The 22,475-nt window shown below is 45.7% G+C and overlaps 1 protein-coding gene across 10 annotated transcripts in view; it reads right to left on the bottom strand.

Moving 5' to 3' along the window:
• VSIG4 (V-set and immunoglobulin domain containing 4) overlaps window positions 1-22,475 on the bottom strand; it is a 69,271-nt gene that overhangs the window by 5,789 nt on the left and 41,007 nt on the right. For 2 of the 10 annotated variants that reach the window (XM_030210405.1, XM_030210402.1), the window contains 5 exons: window positions 19,477-19,542; window positions 17,959-18,024; window positions 10,593-10,949; window positions 4,487-4,834; window positions 2,679-2,804 (listed from right to left, as the gene is read on the bottom strand). In XM_030210405.1, coding sequence (XP_030066265.1) covers window positions 2,679-2,804; window positions 4,487-4,834; window positions 10,593-10,949; window positions 17,959-18,024; window positions 19,477-19,542 — 963 coding nt within the window. The remainder of the gene's footprint in view (window positions 1-2,678; window positions 2,805-4,486; window positions 4,835-10,592; window positions 10,950-17,958; window positions 18,025-19,476; window positions 19,543-22,475) is intronic. The other 8 variants (XM_030210403.1, XM_030210408.1, XM_030210406.1 and 5 more) reach the window with 8 other exon arrangements.

Raw genomic sequence — 22,475 nt, 5'->3', positions numbered from 1 at the left:
TAGCTGGGCTGCCTCTTGTAGTCGGCGCTGAACCCTGATATTTAATGGTGGGACGTTTCTGGTGACCGGTATCGAATATCTGGCTTATTTTTGGCCAGTTTAAACATAACCAGTCATGTTGATATTCAGCATTGGCCGGTTAAGTTTAAACCGACCAAAGATATACCTGTTATTTCAGCAGCCTAATTTGGCTGCCAAATTTAGCCAGCGATGCGCTGAATATTAACGGATAGCCTGTGATATCGCGTGATATAACCAGGGACGTAGCCAGACCTCGAGGTGGGAGGGGGCCAGAGGCCGTCGCTCCCTCCCTCTGCCGCCACCGCTGCCCCCTCCACTGCCTTGCCGCCCTGCCACTCCCTATCCACTGCTGCTGCTGTACATCTTGGCTGGCAGGGGTCCCCAACTCCCACCAGCTGAAGCACCGCCACCGCAAATACCTGGGCTGCCGAGAATCCTCAAACTCTGCCAGCTGAAGACTTCATCCATCGCTGGTCTCCGGCACCGCCGCATTGCCTGCCCTGCTCTCTCTTCCCCTCACGTCTGGCATGCTCCTTTTAGTGAAACTCTCAATTTCACTAAAAGGAGCGTGATGGACGTGAGGGAAAGAGAGAGCAGGGCAGGCAATGCGGTGGTGCTGCCACCTCAGACCAGTGCTGGATGAAGTCTTCAGCTGGCGGGAGTTGGGGACCCTCGCCAGCCAACCAGGGGCCCAGAGCAAATTTGGGGGGGGCCCAGGCCCCCATAGCTATGCCACTGGATATAACCAGTGGCGTAGCTACATGGGGCCAGGGGTGCCTGGCCCCCATAGATTTGGCCCTGGACCCCCCCTGCTGACGACTCTCTCGACTCCCCTCCCGCCGTCGCCTGCCTTTGCAGGCGGGGGACCCCAACCCCCGCCAGCCGAGGTCCTCTTCTTCCCGCAAAAGGCTTCCTTCTGTTTCTGACGTCGGCGATGGCGGGAGGGGGGGTCAAGAGGGTCGTCGGGGGGGGGGCAAAGTTGGTGGTGGCAGCGGCGGGGGTGGGTGGGTGTTGGCAATGGTGGAGGGGGGTCGGCGGCGCCAGGGGGGGGCTAAAATGTGCCCCCTCTTCTCGGGCTCTGGACCCCCCTCCCGCCGAAGTCTGGCTACACCCCTGGATATAACTGGTTAACTGCTAAGCGCTAACCAGCAATACTCAGCAGGAGATAACCAGTGATCTGCCACTGAATATTGCCAGATAGCCAGTTAAGTGCCATTCAACCGGCCAGTTAAATGGTTTTAAATATTGGGCAGACTGAGATTAGCAGGGAGCTGGTTGCGCCCTGCAAACTCTCTTCCCCTTCCGTGTGAGCATTACCTACCTTCTAAAGAAGTTTATTCAAGATTTGTTTCTAACTGTTTCTAGTCCTATCTTATCTGTTTGCTGTATCTTCAGTTCCGAGAGCTCCCACGTAGTTTCTTGGTCATTTACGTGTGTTTGGTTACTGAGTTATATTTAGAGGGTCTGTGTGCAGACAGTGTTCAAGGTCTAAATAGCCACCAAGGGAGCTCTCGGAACTGAAGATACAGCAAAGAGAGAAGTTAGGACTAGAAACAGTTAGAAACAAATCTTGAATAAACTTCTTTAGAAGGTAGGTAATGCTCACACAGAAGGGGAAGAGAGTTTGCAGGGCGCAAAAAAAAGTTATACATGTGGTCCAGATGACTCAGGCCATACCTGTTTTTTTTCAGTGTCGAAAAGCCACATATGTAAACTATGGGGGGGGGGGGGGGGGGGGTGGAATATTCAGCCTGAGGCGGTCAATGCTTTTTTTAAATGCCAGATGCCACAGTTTCTTATACCCAGGTATTCATCCAATCTGAGCCAATCTGACTGCCCCTACTTGACTGACTGTACACTTGTCCTTTAGATTGTAAGCTCTTTGAGCAGGGACTGTCCTTCTATGTTAAATTGTACAGCGCTGCGTAACCCTAGTAGCGCTTTAGAAATGTCAAGTAGTAGCATTCAGTACCAGGCTGTAACCAGATATTAGTGCTCAATAGCCATGTATAAAATGGCCACCGGTACTTATCCAACTACTGTAAGTACCACGAGACTGCAGAAAGAGTTCACGGCAGCCATTTTCAGGCTGCAGCCAGCGTGGGCAGGAGTGAGAGCGTAACGATCCTGCTTACAGCCATGGAATAAGAAGCTGGCCGATAGGGCCTCTGGGACTAGGAGTCCTGTCAACACAACAGGAAAACGAGAAGAGGCTTCTTTTTAGATTCCTGGGTTAATTGAGGTCCTTGTTTTGCAATCCTCAAGAGAACTGGGAACAGCAAGTATTCCAGCCAGTGCATTTTTTTCTCCCGAAAAAGGTGCCTGTACTCAAATGCCAGGCCACCCTTAAGGGGTGAGGTGATCACTGAGGGACCCACCCCACAATAACCAGTCCCCCTGCAACCAGTCACAGAATCTATGACAAGGCAGAATTGATGTGTAGAGCCTGAGCACTTTCATTAAAACTTGGGGACCATGGGTCAATTTTAGCAGACAATGGAAAAGGTGCTGGTACTCAGTACCCCCTCAAAAAAAGCCCTGATTCCAGCTAAAAACGTCAAAGCAAAACTCACCAGGCCAGACACCTTTTCTACCAGTGTTTTCCCAGCCAGATGATGCTTTATTTGCGCAGAGCTCAGTCACTAAAGATTACTTACTGAGTTTTTTTCTTCTCTTGGTGATCAGGATGACGATAACCACAGTAGCGACCACGGCAGTGCAGAGCACACATATCAAGATGAGAAGGTAGAGTGGGATGCCAAGAGTAGCCACCGCCCAAGAAGCTGGAACAAAGCAGAAGAAGGTGACTGGTTAAAGCAGCCTTTGGTACAAAAAGTCACTTATGCTTTACTTATATGAAGCTATTCGGCTTTATTTCCATCAGTTTACTGCTAAAGAATCACTTCCTGTTTGCCCAGTCAGCTCCTGTATGGTCACAAGGCATTGGAACCTGTCAGGAGCTGACTTTATTTGATAGGCAACCTGACAGCAAAGTCTCTTTTGGAAAATGTTGTACAAAGTCATGTTGTTCTTGATGCTTAGAAGTTGTAGGTAAGAAGTTTCTTATTGGACAGCTTTCGAGAGCTCTTCCACGCAGAATGAATTACAGATAATGCGGCTAAATATACAATACTAGTAAAACAGGCCCGTTTCTGACACAAATGAAACGGGCGCTAGCAAGGTTTTCCTCGAAGAGTGTATGGTTGAGAGAGAGAGAGAAAGTGTGTGTGTGAGAGAGAAAGTGTGTGTGTGTGAGTGAGAGAGAGAGAGAGAGAGAGAGTGTATGTGAGAGACAGAGAGTGAGTGTGTGTGTGGGGGGGGGGCTCCGAGTTCCAGGCCCCCCTTCCGTACGAGGTGCAGGCCCCCTCCCTCCCTCCTTCGCCTCTCCCTCCTCTCCTCCCTCCCTCTCTCTCCTCCCTTCTGAGTTCTTGCCCCCCTTCCCTCCAAGTTCCATGTCCCCCTCCCTCTCCTCCCCAGCGTGTTCCATGCCCCCCTTTCCTCTGAGTGTGTATGTTTGAGAGAGAGTGTGGGTGAGAGATGGAGTGTGTATGTGAGAGAGAATGAGTGAGAGAGAGACAGACAGACAGACAGAGTGTGTGTGAATGTGTGTGTTTGTGTCAGAGAGAGAGTGTGTGTGTGAGAGACAGAGTGTGTGTGTGAGTCTGTGTGTGAGAGAGAGAGTGTGTGAGAGAGAGTGTATGTGAGAGACAGAGAGTGAGTGTGTGTGTGTGAGAAAGTAAAGCCTTCAAGCCTTGAAGCATTCGTGCGCTCTGTAAGGCTTCATCTCCTCAATTGACGACACGTAGTTCCGCAACGTTGCAGGAATGCTTCAAGGCTTGAAGGCTTCACTTTCTCGGCTTCAGAATGTTGGAGGTGCGTTTTATTAAATAGGATACTGTATTATAATAGCTGTATTGTGGAGTTTGTTCTGAAAGCTGTAAAGAGTCGTAAAGCGAAAGGGTAGGGATGAGGTGGGGAACTGTACGAGAGGCAGTGTGTTTGCAGACAGTAATCAAACCCAAGGACCACCTCCAGGAGGAGGGTGAATTATTGCATTGGTCCAGCAGTAAGTTTTCGCCTATAATTTGTTGACAGCAACTGCATCACATTTTCCTTGATGCTGAATCCATACACCAGCCTTCTTAGTTTGTGAAAACCAGGGTGGTCACCTACAAAGTGTAACTGAAGTGTAGAGAACTATTCTGCAATTTGTCTGGCATGTGATGACTCTCTGGCCTGCAGCTTAGTCTAGTCTACACCGCTTGATTCTGCATGGGGCATATAGGCAGACACAGCCAGAAGAGAACTAAACTCATTCAACAAAGACCTCCTGAGACTGACCTTTTCTGAACACACTCTTATTTAGCAAGAAGCAGATGAGATTAGTGTTTTTTATCCATTTTCAATCAGAATAGATCTCTCTCACCCCTATAGAAGAGGAAGCAATAATGATAGGTGTGCTGACCTCTAATAATCTTTAATGTAGTAGTTACATCCTTCTGAATCTTGCCATTGGTGCTTCTTGACCTCCACATGACCTCACAGTTGTACTGACCCTTGTCGTCCATTTGCAGGTTGTTGATTCTGAGTGAGATGTCACCTGGATGGCTTCTGGAGAGGCTGAGCCTCCCTCTATTCTTAGTCAAGTAGACATGCTCCACAGAGTCTTCCAGTCGTAGGATTGTTCTTCCACCAAAAGACCAAATAACGACCTCTTCTACATAATCGGGGCAAGGTGTGTAGGTACATGGAATGACAACAGAGCTTCTCCAGTGACCATTAATCTCTTCTTTCATAACCAGGCTAGGTTCACCTGGAAGAACATGAGTCAGGATCGGGGGGGTGAGATACAGTCTGTTTACAATACGATTTCCACTGTTAGAGCAGGAAGAGGGATGGCATGGTTAGAACGCAGGACAAAATGAACTGCTGGGATTACCTAAGTTCAAGTCCTGGTTCTGCCCCTCATTTGGTGCTCTCCTTGGAAAATGAGTTGCACCTTCACCTGATCTTTGCTTCACATTGTCCAGGTATAACTGAGAAGGTATCACATCCCTTTGCTCCCCTTTGGCATAGTCACTGTGACCCTTCCATAAGGGGTTTAATTTAGTAGAGGCAACCTATGGAAAATGGTAGATGGGAGCCATCTTTTGCCCATCCTTTTCCATTCATTTGTTTTCTAGTGAGTGAAATGGTAAGGAGGACATTCTTTAGATTCATTTTCAAATGAAATGAAAAACTGTCGTTTAGTTTCATTAGAAAATTAAACAACAACAACAAAAGGCCCTTCAAATGTAAGAGTTTTCTTTTTTTTGGTTTGGAAACAAAAAAACTTGAAGATTAAAAATGCCCCCCCCCCCCCCCCCCCAGGCAGTTGCAATCGGTGAGGTGTTTAGATTGTTTTATATCAGTGGTTCTGCCCATATAGATTACTGTAACGGCATTTATGTAGGAGTTCCCTAAGAAAATTGTGAAACGGTTACAAGTGCTGCAGAACTCGGTGGTAAAGTTGATAATATCATAGGCAGATGTTGGGAAACGAAGACCCCGTCGTTAGTGAGTTTACAGTGGTTGCTAGTGGAACTAACTAAAGCTAGAATTGGACTCAACGCAACTCCTCCTCGCTGCGATTCCCAAATATGTCCTTAACACAAGTATCTTATTCTACCATAATACCACTTTGTATTTGCTCTTTACCGGCTTGGCGTACGCCTATGGTATTATGTAAGCCACATTGAGCCTGCAAATAGGTGGGAAAATGTGGGATACAAATGTAACAAATAAATAAATAAATAAATTTAAGAGTTCAGTTCAAGAACGTTCTATGTTTAAAGTCTTAAGAGAATACAGGCCCCAGTTACCTGAAAAGGTTTCACAGTATCAGACATCTGGGCCCTTGCAATCATCCATCTATAAGTGCCTACGTCGCTCCTCTATTACATCGGTTTAGAAGTGTATATAGTGGCTCCAGACATCTGGAGTTTGAGTGAGATAGATGATTATTTAGTGATCCAGAAACACCTAAAAGATACTCCGGCCAATATTCAGCCGGTGATGGTCAGAGTTTTTTTTTAAACGCCGATTGCCGCCAGCTAGATTAGCCCCCAGTATTCAGTGCCGGGCAATATACAAGTATCAGCACTGAATATCTGGGGCTAACAGAAGGGGGCAAGATCTCCAGAGCTTATTCAGGTTCCAGCAATATTCAGCTGGGCCTGCATAACTTTTTGTTTGTTTGTTTTAGCACCGATATCCCCCTCCCAGCCTCCCAAAGATCCAGTAATGCACTACTCTGTAAATACACACAAATCTTACTTCAGTGGTTCTCAAACCTGTCTTGGAGGACCACCAGCCAGTCAGGTTTTCAGGATATCTCTAATGAATATGCATGGAGTGATTTGCATATACTAGAGATAACAGGCTTGTAAATCTCTCTCATGCATACTCATTAACTGTAATAAATTACCACAACTATGAATTATCCACACATTTTATTACACACTTCATAACTGTCAATAAGTCAATAAGTCAATAAGTATAGGGAAATCCAGAGAGTTACACACTCCTGTGACAATATGGAGAGCTTGACTGAAAAAGGGACAAAAGGAGAATTCTGTATAGGCTGCTCCCACAGCCGAGCTTAATTTTCATTGAGTTTAGCAGCTAAGTGAAAAAGTGAGGAAATACAAGTTAAGATAAGTTTGCTCCTTTCTGCTTCTCAACATTCTGGTGGTTTTGTATGGACATATTTTTTTGATTGGTTTTGATTAGTTTTTTCAGTCAACGGTATTGGGGAGGGTGTATAAGGATTTCCATTGAAGTTTGCGCACTCTTGTTTGGACTTAATTCGTTTTATATATAAAAAAGAAATAAAATTAATGGGTTACAAATCAAGGAGTACAAATGATGTGTAGAGATTGTAAGTGAGCCGTTCTTAACGGCTAAACTCACTGAAAATTAAGCTCAGCTGTGGGAGCAGCCTATACTGAATTCTCCTTTTGTCCCTTTTTCAATCACGTTCTCCTTATTGTCACAGGCATGTGTAGCTCTTTCTGGATTTCCTTATACTACTTCCCATGTATTGAGATTAACTGTTTTTGAGTTTTTGTGTTGTTTGTCTCTCCCTTGGGATTTTACAGTTGGTAGTATACAAAACCTAAAAACCTTTAACCACTACCTTTTATATCACCCCAACTATACTACCTGCAACCCTGCTGTATAACAAGATCAATAGGTCCAATCAAGTCTCTACAAGATGTGATGTCCTTATCTCAATAGTCCTCCGATGAAGATGATGGCTTTATGGAATAATATAGCGCTGGCGCCCTACTGCATACAAGATTTTCGGGATTGCTATATCTCTGGAGGGTGGTTCGATTGAAGAATATATTGTTTATGGAGCGCGTTTCGGATTTGTGGCTGCTTGTACCACATTATTGTGGTGCGGATCAAGGTTGACTTCTCATTGAACACATCATTGGAGGACTGTCGAGATAAGGACATCACATCACATCTTGTAGAGTATTTTTTCACGGAGAGAGTAGTGGATGCTTGGAATGCCCTCCCACGGGAGGTGGTGGAAATGAAAACGGTAACAGAATTCAAACACGCATGGGATAAACATAAAGGAATCCTGTTCAGAAGGAATGGATCCTAAGGAGCATAGCTGAGATTGGGTGGCAGAGCCAGTGGCGGGAGGCAGGGATAGTGCTGGGCAGACTTATACGGTCTGTGCCAGAGCCGGTGGTGGGAGGCAGGGATAGTGCTGGGCAGAATTATACGGTCTGTGCCAGAGCCGGTGGTGGGAGACGGGACTGGTGGTTGGGAGGCGGGGATAGTGCTGGGCAGACTTATACGGTCTGTGCCAGAGCCGGTGGTGGGAGGCGGGGCTGGTGGTTGGAAGGCGGGGATAGTGCTGGGCAGACTTATACGGTCTGTGCCCTGAAGAGGACAGGTACAAATCAAAGTAGAGTATACACAAAAAGTAGCACATATGAGTTTATCTTGTTGGGCAGACTGGATGGACCATGCAGGTCTTTTTCTGCCGACATTTACTATGTTACTATGACTTGATTGGATATATTGATCTTGTTATACAGCAGGGTTGCAGGTAGTATAGTTGGGGTGATATAAAGGGTAGTGGTTGAAGGTGTTTAGGTTTTGTATACAGCATTACTGTAAGCATACAATCTTATATTTTCATACTATTTTAGTACAAGTTGTGAAGTGTATAATAAAATGTTTGGATAATTCATAGTTGCGGTAATATATTACAGTTAATAGGATTACAACGGTATTGCAATTTATTTACCCATTTGATGTAAAAGATGCATATTCATTAGGGATACCCTGAAAATACAACTAGCTGCTGGTCCCTCAGGACATGTTTGAGAACCATATTATCCAGGTAGAAGTATACAGAGGTGAACGTTGGCAGAATTCTCTTATACAAAAGTCGAACCGCAGGATCTAATTCACTGGAATATTAATAAGTGCAACCTTAAATCAAACAAATGAATACTATGAAAAGTAGAAAACCAAAATCATTTCAAATGACCTATACGGCTATTGGATAAAAAAATTATACAATAGCCGTTTAGGTCATTTGAAATTATTTTGGTTTTCCAAGTTTCATAGTATTCACTTGTTTGATTTAAGGACTTTCTTATACACATAGGTTATGGTATGCTACAAATTATCCGCCGGATCCTATATAGCGCGCCTAATGTTCCACCTTGAAATCTAAGCATTTTCCCTAACAACGCATGTAACTTAATTGGCTTAACAAGCTAATCAACGTCAATAACAGCACCCAACAAGTAATAATGAGCGCTAATTACAATTAAAATTTACGCCTATAACTCGCTAAGCATATTCTGCAATGAACTGCACCTAAATTTGAATGTGCGAAGTTCAAAAAGGGCGTGGTCATGGGCATTTTGTGGGCATTCCCAAATTTATGCATGTAGTTATAGAACATGGCCCAGTGGACGTAAATCTATGCACTGGGATTTACGCCACATTTTCATTGGTGTAAATAGAGGCGGATAGTTTTAGGCACTGGGATATCAACTAAGGTTGTTCTATATACCGCACCTAACTCTAGGTGCTACATATCTTATATGCTTAGCCGGAAGAGTTTACCACGTGGATGTTTTTACGCACCTTATATAGAACCTGGCCCAATGTGTTATTCCGTAATCTAGGTGCAAACATTTACACCACCTCTACAGCTGGCGTAAGTCCTCGCACTTAACTGCATGAGTGTGTATACCTGACATTGCTCGCCAATCTTTCTGCCTCCATGACCCTAGACAATGATGTCCTGTGAGGCACCTGCTCAGGACACGACCTCAAACACAGGTTTCATGACCCCATTTGGGAAGCTCTGCTATAAAGGAAAAGTAGGTGCCTAATAGACTGCAATGAGGTGCCCTTTATAGAAATGTTCTCTTTATGCCCATCATTCCGGGCTGTAGAGAGACGTCATCCTCACCTGAGTTGTCTTTCCTCTGTTCTGGACCTTGGGGAGAAGATCCCCTCATTCCACAATGTGGAGAGCGGATCCCTTACCGACTGTCTTTTGTTCATGACTTTGGGGAGAGGATTCTCCTGTCTGCCCGGACTGTTCTGCACGCCAGGCTGTGTTTAGGGGATTCTCTCACCCCTACTGTTTGCTATGGACTGTGCCTGTGCTTTATTCCATACAAGACAATTTACAATCCGAAAAGAGAATAATCCACAAAACTGATAAACAATATCTACACACAATGAATGTAGAACAAAGACCAAACACCAAGTGTCTAAGTAATCATTTTCTTTTTGTGTAGATGTTATCCTTTCTTCCAGACTTGCGCGGGCTGCTCTTGCATTGTCTGAGCTATTCAGAGTGTGGATTTTGACCAACTAATGGGTCGTCAAACCCTTCAGCTGGGATTATGAGGTCCTTACACCGAAGCTGCTCATCAGCATTTTCACAATGGACATGAGCGACTGGAGATCTCTCTTGTTTCACTTGGATTATGATGCCCCAAAAGATGGGTAAGTGGGATCTGTAGGAGGACATTAGCTGCCATAGGGGAGGGCCTGGGATGGGTTTCCAATTTTGATGTTCAAGGTTTTTTTCATTTCCAAAACAAAACAACTGAAATTCAGAGGGCTTTTTTTGGTTTTATGTTTCTACCAAACCAGAGTTTTTGACTGTGTTTTGTGTTGTGTTAGAAAATAAAAGGCATGTGCCTATAAATAAACAGATTGTGAAGACCTTGAAACGCTACACATCTAGGGATTTATGCCTTCAATCCAAAAACTCAGGGTTATCAACTTTGGCACATTGAAAAATCAGACAGGCAGCTTTAAATATTTTGATTAGGCTTTTGCAATCTGTCATGTAAGCTGCTTTGACTGGATCTTGTACGTAAAATAGCAGCCGATAAATGGCATGTAATCAATGTCCTTCCTTGCACAATTTACACTGTCTCTATAATTTATTGGGATGTGAACCAGTACTTCAATTCATGCGCACATGACAGATTAGCTTCAGAGGAGGGAGAAGTAATAAATGTGCTGACCTTTAACGATATTTAGTTTAATCGTTGCATCTTTCTGAATCTTGCCATTGGTTTTTCTTGACCTCCATATCACCTCACAGTTGTACTGGCCTTTGTCATCCATTTGCAGGTTGTTGATTCTGAGTGAGACCACACCTGGATGGCTTCTGGAGAGGCTGAGCCTCCCTCTGTTCCTAGTTAAGTAGACATGCTCCACAGAGTCTTCCAGTCGTAGGATTGTTCTTCCACCCAAAGACCAAATAACGACTTCTTCTACGTACTCAGTGGAGGGCATGTAGCTACATGGAATGATGACAGACTCTCTCCATTGACCCGTAATCTCTTCTCTAATGGTCAAGACAGGCTCACCTGCATAAACTGCAGGAATTAGAATCAGAAGTAAGGTATAGACGGTCTTCAGTTACATAAATGAAATACTGGTTAGAACACAGGGAAATAAGAAAAGAGATTTTGGGGATTCTGTGAGTTCTAGCCCTACTCTGTCACCAAGGCGCTCATTTTCAAAAGAGAGAAATGTCAAGAGGCAGATAGAAGTTTTTCTCACAAAACATCTAAGTCACTATTTTTGAATCTTAGAAATTGGGATGATTTACTCCGCGGTTCCTCTAAATCGCGAGGAGGTGTGTTGGAAGTGTGTTTTGGGCAAGACTAGGATGGGCTTAAAATCTGGATGTTTTTCAGCAATAATGAAACAGAAAACAAAGTCCAGGGCAGAAAAGAAGTACACATTTTTATCTAGACCTGTTTCAGTCAAAATTAAGTAAAAAAAAAAAAGGGTGTCCTATCTGACCAGCTGACCCCCTCCCACATAGGCATCACTACAGGGTGGCATGGGGTGGCCAACAAAATGGCTTGCCACCCCTTTGCCACCAAATTTTATCTGGCATCTTCTACCCCCCCCCCCCCACCCCCACCGAGGCCCGGTATTCTTCCCTCTTCCTCGGGACCTCCTCTCAAGTCTCTTCCTCCACCTTTCTCTCCCCCCCCCCCCCCCCGGCAGTCCTCCAACTTTTGATGCGTTGCCGGCAGTGTCAATCATTCAGGCAAGTCACTGCCGGCCAGCTCCAGAGGTGTTCTCAGTGCTGCATCCTGTGTACCCTGATGCAACTTCCTGTTCCTGCGTAGGCAGGACACAGCACACAGAACAGTTCTCCAGTCAACTAGCGGTAGTCTGCTTGAATAGCTGACACTGCTGGCAATGCACCAAATAATTGGAAGACCACCAGGAGATGGGGAGGAAAGGAATAGAGAGGAGGTGCCGGCTGCGCTGCACCATGCTGGGGAGCAGGGAAAATAAAGATGCTGAACTCGCGGGTGGCCAGGCAAATGTCTGATCACAGGGTTGGGGTTGGGGTTGGGTACGGTTACCATATGTCTGGTTTTACCCGGACATATCCTCTTTTTGAGGACATGGCCGTGCAACTGGGCAGGTTTTGCCAGCCTGCCTGTTTGTCCAGATTTGCGGACAAATGGGCAGGCTGGCAGGCGGGTGAGCCTAGGTGTATCCTACCTTCCCCTCCCCTTACCTTACTGTACTACCCTGGTGGTCTAGTGACCTCTTTGGGGTAGGAAAGAGCCCCCTCTTTCCTGCTCAGAGCGGCTACAGACTGTCTTGCTGCCTCCCATTCTGGAGCCGATTCAAAATGGCTACAGAGAGTTCAAGCCGCGCAGCGGGCCTCGCAAGACTGGTAGGTATGAGTGGGAGTGTGTTGATGTGTTGGGAAAATGAGTGAAATAAGGGGTAAGAGAGAGGGGAAGAAATGTGGGGAAAAGTTGAGCTGTGCATTACCGGGAAGACAGGAGAGAGGATGAAAGGTATTGAAAAGGGATGGAAGAATTGGGAAAGGATATGAGATGAAGAGGATGGGTCTCTGAAGAGTTTGAATAAGAGTGGAAATGTATTTATTCTATTCTATTCTATTCTGGTGCTTATATCCTGCTTATAACTACTCAGGAATCAAAGCGGGTAGTATAAAGCAGATACCAAGGCAGCTAATTCACCATAGGAAAAGATTATAGATCAAAGTTAAAATTCACTAACTAAAATCATAAAATTTACTAGAAAGAAAGGTCTTTAAATCCTTATGAATTTGAAAATAATTAGACAAGAATCTAGTTTGCAAAGGTACCATATTCCAAATCTTGCTGGACAGATAACGAAAAGAGCTTACATGAAGTCGTTTCAGTTTAATATTCTTATCCGATGGAAATCCCAGTTTAAGTAAAGAATTCAAACGAGAACTAAGCCTCTTAGAGGGGAAAATTAATTATTCAGTAAAAGATAATGAACAATTTCCTATAATAATTTTATACACCCAACACACCACCTTAACCTCTACCCTACCTTCAACAGGCAACCAGCGTAGTTTACACAGTAAAGGAGATATCCGATCAAACGTTTTACACCTATAAATTAATTTTGCCACTGTGTTCTGAAGAAGTTGGAGTTGATTTATTTAAAACTTTTATTCTGCTTGATCCGTAGTTCACAGCGGATTACAAATTACATACACAATGTACAAAAAAAATTTGACATTATCAAAAAAGACAAAACAGAATAACTTAAAAATCAAAATCCCAGAGCAGATTCTAATCATCATTCATTGCCCCAACTATAGGCATGATTGGACAGCAAAGTCTTGAGCTCTCTTTTAAACTCGTTAAAGTCAATAATATTTCTAATTCGAAGAGGCAACTTGTTTCAATAAGCTGGACCAGCAACATAAAAAAATCTTACTTCTATCATCTGAACATATTACATGATGAGATGGAATATCAAGTAGATTCTGAGATGCTGATCTCAATCAGCGATTTGGCTGGTATACTTGAAGTCTCGTTGCCAGTATCTCTGAAACCTGTTGTGTAAAAATCTTAAAAATCAAGCAGGCAATTGGAAATGGGATTAAAATAATGGTGAAACAGAGGCAATGGGAGATGGGGTAGAGGGTAAGAGATAGAAGAATAGCCTGGAGGCAAGGGAAGGAAAGAGACTAGTGAGGGGATGAGAGGCAGTGGAGGGTAGGTGAGGGTTGAGAGGGTGAGTACAGAGGATGGAAATGGAGGACTAAGGAATGGGTGAAAGATGAGGAGGGGGATAGGAAACTAGGGAAGGAGAGAGACAGAGGAGGTAATGGGAATACTGGAAAGGGGATGAAAGGGAGATGGGAAAAGCTGGTAGGTAGATGAGAGCTAAAGAGGAGGAGACTAAAAAGAGGGTGAGAAAAAGGGAGAAAGAAGGTAAAATCAAATGGGCAGATATAAACGCAGGGAAGAGAAAACTGGAAAGAAAACATGAAAAGAGAATTCAGTGACAGAAAGATTTAGAGAATGAAAATAAGACAAGAGGTTATAAGAAATGGAAAGGCAAACCTGGAAAATAATTTGGGAGAAGACTGACACAAGGAAAGTGGAAAAGACTGGGATTAGCCCAATCAGAAAAATAAAAACCTCAGACAACAACAGTAAAAAACCCCCAAAATAATATTTAATACTTTTAAAGGATTGGGATGTGCCACATTGGGAAACGTACAACTTTTCTGTTTTTCTATTTAGCAGAGTACAGGACAAAATACATTTGTTTCTCTTTTACCAGTATTGCCTTGCCTATAGAATCTGGCTTTCTTGGGCAGAGGGGATTTCTTTGTTTCAGTTTTTGTCCCTGTTTCTTTGTGGTCCCCTATGGTGTGGATCCATCTGTGTTCTGCATGTGCAACTGAAGAGAAGGGTTCTGCTATCATGTGGTGTCTGTGTAGGAAGTTGTAACAGTCCAGCTTGTTCTAGTTTCCCAGTAGTAGGTATATTGGTGCTCTAGGACCCAGTGTAATATTTATAGCACTGTTATTTCATAGGTGGTTTAGGGCTCTTATGGTTTGGTAGGTTTGCTATGTAGGTCTTGAACATGTCTCTGCAGGGTTTCGTGTTATTTTGAAAAGTGTCTGGCGTTATTATAAAATGTTTGTACGTTTGGGTAGCTTGCCAGGTGCCCTTGACCTGGATTGGCCTCTGTCAGGGACAGGATGCTGGGCTCGGTGGACCTTTGGTCTTTTCCCAGTATGGCATTACTTGGTCTTTTCCCAGTATGGCATTACTTGGGTAGCTTGCCAGGTGCCCTTGACCTGGATTGGCCGCTGTCAGGGACAGGATGCTGGGCTCGATGGACCTTTGGTCTTTTCCCAGTATGGCATTACTTGGGTAGCTTGCCAGGTGCCCTTGACCTGGATTGGCCGCTGTCAGGGACAGGATGCTGGGCTCGATGGACCTTTGGTCTTTTCCCAGTATGGCATTACTTATGTACTATTTGAAAGCAGGCCCTTGGTACCCAAAATTAAAATGCTCAATACTAATGGTCTCCACATCCTGTAGAGTTACCAAACAAACAAAATCCCATCTGAATGGCAATGGAAGGAGCATCTGCTGTTCCTGAGGTGATAATCGCAATCTGAATAATTTTTTGGTGTAACGTGTTGTAAGAGGAATAGCACCATTGTTGGGGCACATGGAGTTTGCAAGTCTTTATCTGCCATCACTTACTATGTTACTATGATATATTGAGATTCTGTCCAGTCCTATAGAGAAGCCAGACTTCACACCACACAAAATAATTTATTGAATGACGCTATCAATTATAATGGTGGTTTTGCCTGGTAGCTGAAACTAGCTGGAGGGAGAGGGTTTCTTTATGCATAGAAGGCCATGGTGTCCTATTTTGCTAATTTAAAAATAGGGGTGGAGAGAGGAGGGGTGTGTGATGTGGAGGGCATGATGTGTAGAAATGTTGCTTTGGTTTGCCCCCCCTCCATACTTAGTTTGCTCCCCTGTTGCAACCCCAAATATATTTGTCTGGATATGCTGCCACTGGACCCCCCCCCCCCCTTAATCTCCCAGTGGTCAATAAACCCCTTCCATCCCTCCAAAGATGGGACAGTGACAGTAGATAGCAGGCTCTATGATAGCTCCAGATATTATGGCCATTCCTAAGAAAGCAGTAAGCAAGTGGATGGAGTAGCCTAGTGGTCAGTGCAGTACAAATATGTGAGCCCTCCTGGAACATAGAAATACCTCCTGTACCTAAATATATAAGTGACCTGCAAGCCTGAGGGCTATTGTAATGGTGGACATAAGAACATAAGAGTAGCCATACTGGGTCAAACCAATGGTCCATCTAGCCCAGTATCCTGCTTCCAACAGTGGCCAATCCAGGTCACAAGTACCTGGCAGAAATCCAATTAGTAGCAACATTCCATGCTATCAATCCCGGGGGAAGCAGTGGCTTCCCTCATGTCTATCTCAATTGTCCTGAACCATCCTGTATTACTACTGTTGTCAAAGCAAAATGGACAAAGTAAACTCCTCTCTCTGGAAGCTAAGGCGAGTGAAACTGTATTTCCCCAGAGAAGTTTTCTGCCATCTAGTCAGATCCTTAGTCTTGAGCCGACTAGATTACTGCAATGGCATCTACACGGGGTGCACCGGCGTACTCTTAAAGAAGCTACAAACCGTCCACAACACAGCAGCACGACTCACCTATGGTGTCTCCAAGTTCACCAGTTCCAGTCCACTCCGTGAGAAATTACATTGGCTTCCTGTGCAAGAGTGTATACATTGTAAAATCTGTACCCTAGTCCACAAGATACTTTATGGAGCAGCCCCAGCGTACATGGACGCCCTTGTCCACCTCCCTCCTAGAAACTCACTCAGGACTGCCCGTTCATACCTAACCCTCCATTACCCTACGTGTTCTAGGCTGAAGTATAAGACCATGTATGCTTCCACCTTTACCTACGTCAGCACTCACTTGTGGAATACCCTGCCAAAATCAGTGAGAACGGTTCCGGATTACCTGGCTTTTAGGAAATTGCTTAAGACCTGCTTCTTTGAGCAAGCCTACCCCAAAGATCCTGTTCGGTCTCGTTAATCTCAGGAAGCCACCAGTATGGACTGACGCTGCTATCCTGGACTGACCCATCTATTTTTCTCTAACTTACTGTCCTGCTTACCCCTTTCCGTTTATTGTACCCTGTCTGTTTGTTATTTAATTGTTGTAAGCCACATTGAGCCTGCCAGAGGTGGGAAATTGTGGGATATAAGCACAGTAAAATAAATAAACTATCCCCTAAAACCCAGAGGTAAGCAAACATTCCAGCAAATTACAAACTTGTTAACAGTAAACAACACTTCCCAGATCCAAAATTTGAACAGGGGGAACAAAAAAATCCTCTCAGAACTCTGCATTCACTAACTTCTCTGCTCTCGCCATCCAGAAAGAAGAAAAACATTACTGATTGGAAGGGTTCTGTACTGATTTTTTTTTTTTGGGGGGGGGGGGGGACTCAAGGAATGAAAATTAATAGGTAAGACCTAATTTCTACTACTACTACTTAACATTTATAAAGCACTACCAGGGTTATGCAGCGCTGTACAATTTTACACAGAGGACAGTCCCTGCTCAAAGGAGCCTACAATCTAAAGCACAAAAAAGTGCAGTCAATCAAGATTGAGGCAGTCTAGATTTCCTGGATAGAGGTACAATGGTTAGGTGCCGAAAGCGACATTGAAGAGGTGGGCTTTGAGCAAGGATTTGAAGATGGGCAGGGAGGGGACTTGGCGTATGGGCTCAGGGAGTTTATTCCAAGCATAGGGTGAGGCGAGGCAGAAAGGGCGGAGTCTGGAGTTGGCGGTGGTGGAGAAGGGTACTGAGAGGAGGGATTTGTCCTGTGAGCGGAGGTTATGGGTAGGAGCGTAAGGGGAGATGAGGGTAGAGAGGTAAGGAGGGGCTGCAGATTGAGTGCATTTCTTTAGGTACAGTAGGTTTTTTCTGTTCCTGGAGGGCTCACCATACAATATGAAGGAGTTTTGATGGGATTTGTACCTGGGTCCCTTTAAGTGAAGCCCACTGCACTGACCACTAGGCTGCCCCTCTGCACTGCTGGGGTGTCTGTTTGGCCAGTTTACTAGGAATGCTGTCAGACAGACGTCTCTATGGCTTACTTTTCTACATTTTTCTTTGAGACTTGTTTTTTGAAAAAGGTATTTACAGATGGACGTGTTGAGCATGAAAATATCTAGCTCAAAGCCATAATCGAACCAGAAATTTAGACATTTATCTGGTTTAATTATGGCTGTGAGTTAGACCATTTTTTTCAGCGAAATGTCCCAATTTGGATTTTGACGTCATATCGAAAATGCTCCTTTACATCCCTGTAATCTTGGCCAACACACATGACCTCACCACCAAACCAAGCTTCACTATGTCCGCAATAACTAGACTCCCGTTTTAGTTGTTGTGCCTGCTGTTCTATCATTAAGTGACTGTCCTGTATGTCTCAAGCTTAATATCTCTGATTTAAGATCAGTCACTCTACCCTACCTGCTATAGATCCAGGCCTTTGGGTGTTAATCACTTCAGTCGTGGGTTTCTTGGTGGTTGAAGATACTGCAATAGTATTGAACAATGATCAAAGTGTTCACATTATTATTCAAAATCATTTCATTAATTAATAATACTATATATTATGAATGGTATTACATATCCATAGAAATGCTAACTAGGCATCCCTGCATTCCTATGTCCACCTTAGCCTGGGATTACAGCTCACTGTTTATCTGTGTGCTTTTTTCATTATGGGCTGCACGATTTCAGGGCAGGAAATGATTTTACAGGTTATTGGGAAAATTCTGTACACGGGCACCACACGCATGTCATTGGCGCCAATAATGGACAGTGATGCACGTATGCACTAGGTGCTGATCTATACGTTACTGCCTAAGGGGCCCTTATACAAGGGCAAGTCAAAAAGTGGCCTACGGTAGTGTGGGCGCGTGTATTGGTTTTTTTTTGGAGGGGGCCAAGAAATGGACGTGCAGCAAAATGAAAACCAGCGCACGTCTATTTACGCCACCCATTGGCTTAGCGGTAAGAACTCAGGCATTAACCATATGGTAACCATCCAGCATGTGCCGACTGCCGATTACTGCCGGGAACGCCCCCGCGGTAGAAAATAGAAAATGATTTTCTATCGCAGGTTTTCGGTGTGTACCAAATTTGGAATTACCACCAGGTGCATGCGATAGTCAGACAGTAATGCTGATTTGACACATGTTGCACTCACGTAGGCCATTACACACCTTTGTAAAAGGGCCCCTAATTGCTATAGCTTGTAACTGCAGGGGGGGGGGGGTGTTCACTTGAGCAGAGCATGGGCAGGCCATGCATGTGTGGCACCCCGACATAATAGACCATACAAAAAAACCCCGACAAAAAACCCCCAACAAAACAGACTAAAACCAAAACAGACCATGACAAAAAAAACCCTCCCCCCCAAAAACCCCACAACAAAACAACCCAAGACAAAATAGACTCTTAATCAAGCTGGATTATGTTTTCAAGCAGATTTATGGTTCTCACTAGATACCAAGTGTGGATAGTGAAGTCAAGCCGTAGGCAGGTGCCAGGACTTTCAAGTGACAAGCTGTGGACTTTCTCAGTAATTTATGGCTTCTCCACTTCTTTGTACCCTTCAAATTCGCACCATTCAAAAATAAATCTATATCATCAGGCCCTTTTGTCGGGAGTCTATTTTGTCAGGGACTTTTATGTCGGGAACCTTTTTTCCCTTTGGAGCTTTTTTGTCTGGTTTCTTTTGACCAGGTGCCTGCATGTGTTGATCAATGCACCTAGGCATGCCCACTTATACCAGCCATTGACCTGAACTAATTGATCTCACTTAACACGTGGCGCACCACAGTGGGTTTGTGCTTCAAACATATTCACTACAACTGTGACTTCCCTTCTAGATGCTGTATCTGCAGTTCTTTCATTAAGTGACTGTCTGGTGTGTGACTCATGTTTAATATCTCTGATTTAAGGTCAGTTACTCTACCCTACCTGCTATAGATCCAGGCCTTTGGGTGTTAATCACTTCAGTCTTGGGTTTCTTGGTGGTTGAAGATACTGCAATAGTATTGAACAATGATCAAAGTGTTCGCTTTATTATTCAAAATCATTTCATTAATTAATAATATTATGTTCACTACAAACCAGTGGCGTAGCCACAGGTGGGCCTGGGTGGGCCAGGGCCCACCCACTTAGAGCTCAGGCCCACCCAACAGTAGCACACATTTAGCGGTAGCTGGTGGGAATCCCAAGAACCGCCAGTTGAAAACTTCCCCCTGATGGTAATGAAAACGCTACTGTCCATGATACCAGCACCTGCGCATGCTCAGTTTTCAGCGCATGCCTGCTGCAGACTGCCAAGGTGGAAAGAAGCATTTTCCCACCAGCTGAGATATTTTTTTGGTGGTGGAGGGAGTGGGGGGAGGGGGGAGAGAACACTTGCCTGCTTATAATCGAAAGACAAAAACGCCTATATTACGACCTAAATCGGGAGATAGACGTTAATCTCACAAAAACGAGTAAATCCATATAATGGAAACCAATGTTTCAGTGCGTCCATGTCGCTCGTACGTTCACGTAAAAACGTCCAAATAAGAGGCGTGTTGGGGGCATGTTAGGGGCGGTGATACGACGTGGACGGGTACAACGTATAACGAATAGCGAAATGGCTCTGGTTGAGCGGGAAGATGGGCGTAATATGATGGACCCGAAATAAAAGCGACCAGAGCAAGGGGGAAAGCGTCTTTAGACCCATTAGCGATTGTGTGTAGTTGGAGAGTGGCGATATTGTTGGTGGAAGAGCTGAAGTGGTGGTTGCAGAGAGAAAGCCGAGCGTGTTCAGTACCTGTGACGGTCGTCTGTGTGCCCTGCCTCTTTTTGTGTCATACCCTTTCACCGTTCCTTACTCCTACTCCTTTGCTCCATCGCCCCCTTCCCCTCCCCCTATCCCTCCCCATTCACTCCTCCCACGTGTATACTCTATTCCCTGACCTCCGTTTGTCTCTGTGTTCCTGTACTGTTTGGCGAGTGAGTGGCCAGAGGGCGTGGTGGCTGGAAGTGACAGATCTGTGTGTGTTGCTGTTTGACTACTAGTCCTAATACTTGCACTGGTGGTGGGGATATGGATGCACTTAATGCACTTGTGGCATGCATGCTACACGAAGAGGCCACCCACCGCAGGAGGTATTCACGGCCCCGAGTGTTTAGGCCCCGCACCACCTTCCTACAACTCACTGACCAGCAGTGTCTAACAAGGTTCAGGTTTGATAGGGCCACCATTCGTCAGCTGTGTGAGCAGCTGAAACCCCTCCTTCAGCCCCAGACACGTAGGAATAACCCCATCCCTGCCCACCTCAAAATCACTTCCGCTCTCTTTGTCCTGGCCACTGGCAGTTTTCAATCCGTATTAGCTGCTAACACAGGCCTCACCCAGGCTTCTATTTCACACTGTCTCACCCAGTTCCTGGATGCCTTTATCACTCACACCTCACACTACATCACTTCCCCACCACCCCCCAGGCCCTGCACAACAACATGGCCGCCTTCTATGCTCTTGCTAGATTCCCCTCGGTCATCGGTGTGATAGACTGCACACACGTAGCCCTCAGACCCCCCCGGCCACACGAAGCCACCTACAGAAATAGGAAGGCATTTCATTCTATGAACATGCAAGTTGTATGTGATGCCCAGGGGGAGATATTAGACGTGTGTGCCAGGTACCCCGGCTCCAGCCACGATGCGTACATCCTACAGCACTTGGGCATCTTCCGCAGGTTCGAGCGAGGGGAGTTCATTGGTGGATGGCTACTAGGTAAGTGCAACATGCATGTACCACCCATACTAGACCTCCTCCACTGGGCAACCCTCCGCCCTGGCTTCCTCCACCACAACCCACTATCCAAATCCCCCCGCCCCCCCCTGTACCTGCTCCAAGCGATACACACTCATCTATCTCATTCTGCTTTTCTGCAAAGGTGACCGAGGCTACCCGCAGAGGACATGGCTCATGACCCCCCTGATCCACCCACAACCAGGGCCAGAAGAAACCTACAACAGGAGACATCGCAGCACCCGGGGGATCATTGAGCGCACCTTTGGTTTATTGAAAAACCGCTTCCGCTGTCTGGACCGGTCTGGAGGAGAGCTGCTCTACAGTCCAGAAAAGGTGGCCAAGATCTTTGTGGCGTGCTGTATGTTACACAATTTGGCCCAGCGCAGAGGACAGCCTCTCCCAGAGGAGCCACAGCCACCACCAGAAGAGGCCCCAGATGAGCTGGAAGAGGAGCCCCCTCCACCCCCAGCCCACAGAGCAGAGCTCAATGCCTACCAGCTTGGCGTAAGAGCAAGACAAAGACTCATTGAAACAAGTTTTAGGTGAAAGTAAGTGAACATTTATTTATTTTCATTAAGTGCATGTGTGTGTTCAACCCCACCACCACCACCACCACCCCCCTCCCACACCCACCCCCCTCCCACCAACCCTCACCCTACAGCATGTCCCATCATTTTCCCTTTCCCTTCCCCCGTCCCCTCCTACCCCTCCCACGCCCTTCCTTTGCAGCTGGTGCTGCACGGGAAGTCTCTTCACCCTCTTCTGAGCTGCTGCTCCCAGTCTCCTCCTCCCTATCCCCACGGCAGCCTGCGGCTTCGGCTGCACCGTGGAAATCGGGCCACCTTGTTGGTTCTAGTGGTCTGGCCACAGGACCCAGAATGGGAGCAGATTTGGTGGGTGCTGCAGGAGTGGGTGCGGAGGCCGATGATCGCAACGCCCACCTCTTAGCTGGTGGTTGGTGGTGGTCAGTGGAGGAGGACGTTGATGGCAGGGGCTGCTCCAGCAGCACGGGGGCTGGAGTAGGTGCTGTGCCCTGAAGGCGCAGGTGTTGGATGCTCTGCTCCAGCCGTTTCAGTTGCTGGAGCACCTCCTGGTGGCCTTCACGTTGCGCCTGGAGGAGTTCCTGGTGAGCTCGCTGCTGTGCCTCCAGTGCTTGGCG

This window comes from Microcaecilia unicolor, chromosome 7 (genome assembly GCF_901765095.1).
Source record: "Microcaecilia unicolor chromosome 7, aMicUni1.1, whole genome shotgun sequence".
Classification (NCBI taxonomy): domain Eukaryota; kingdom Metazoa; phylum Chordata; class Amphibia; order Gymnophiona; family Siphonopidae; genus Microcaecilia; species Microcaecilia unicolor.
This window is presented reverse-complemented; position numbering and strand designations above follow the sequence as displayed.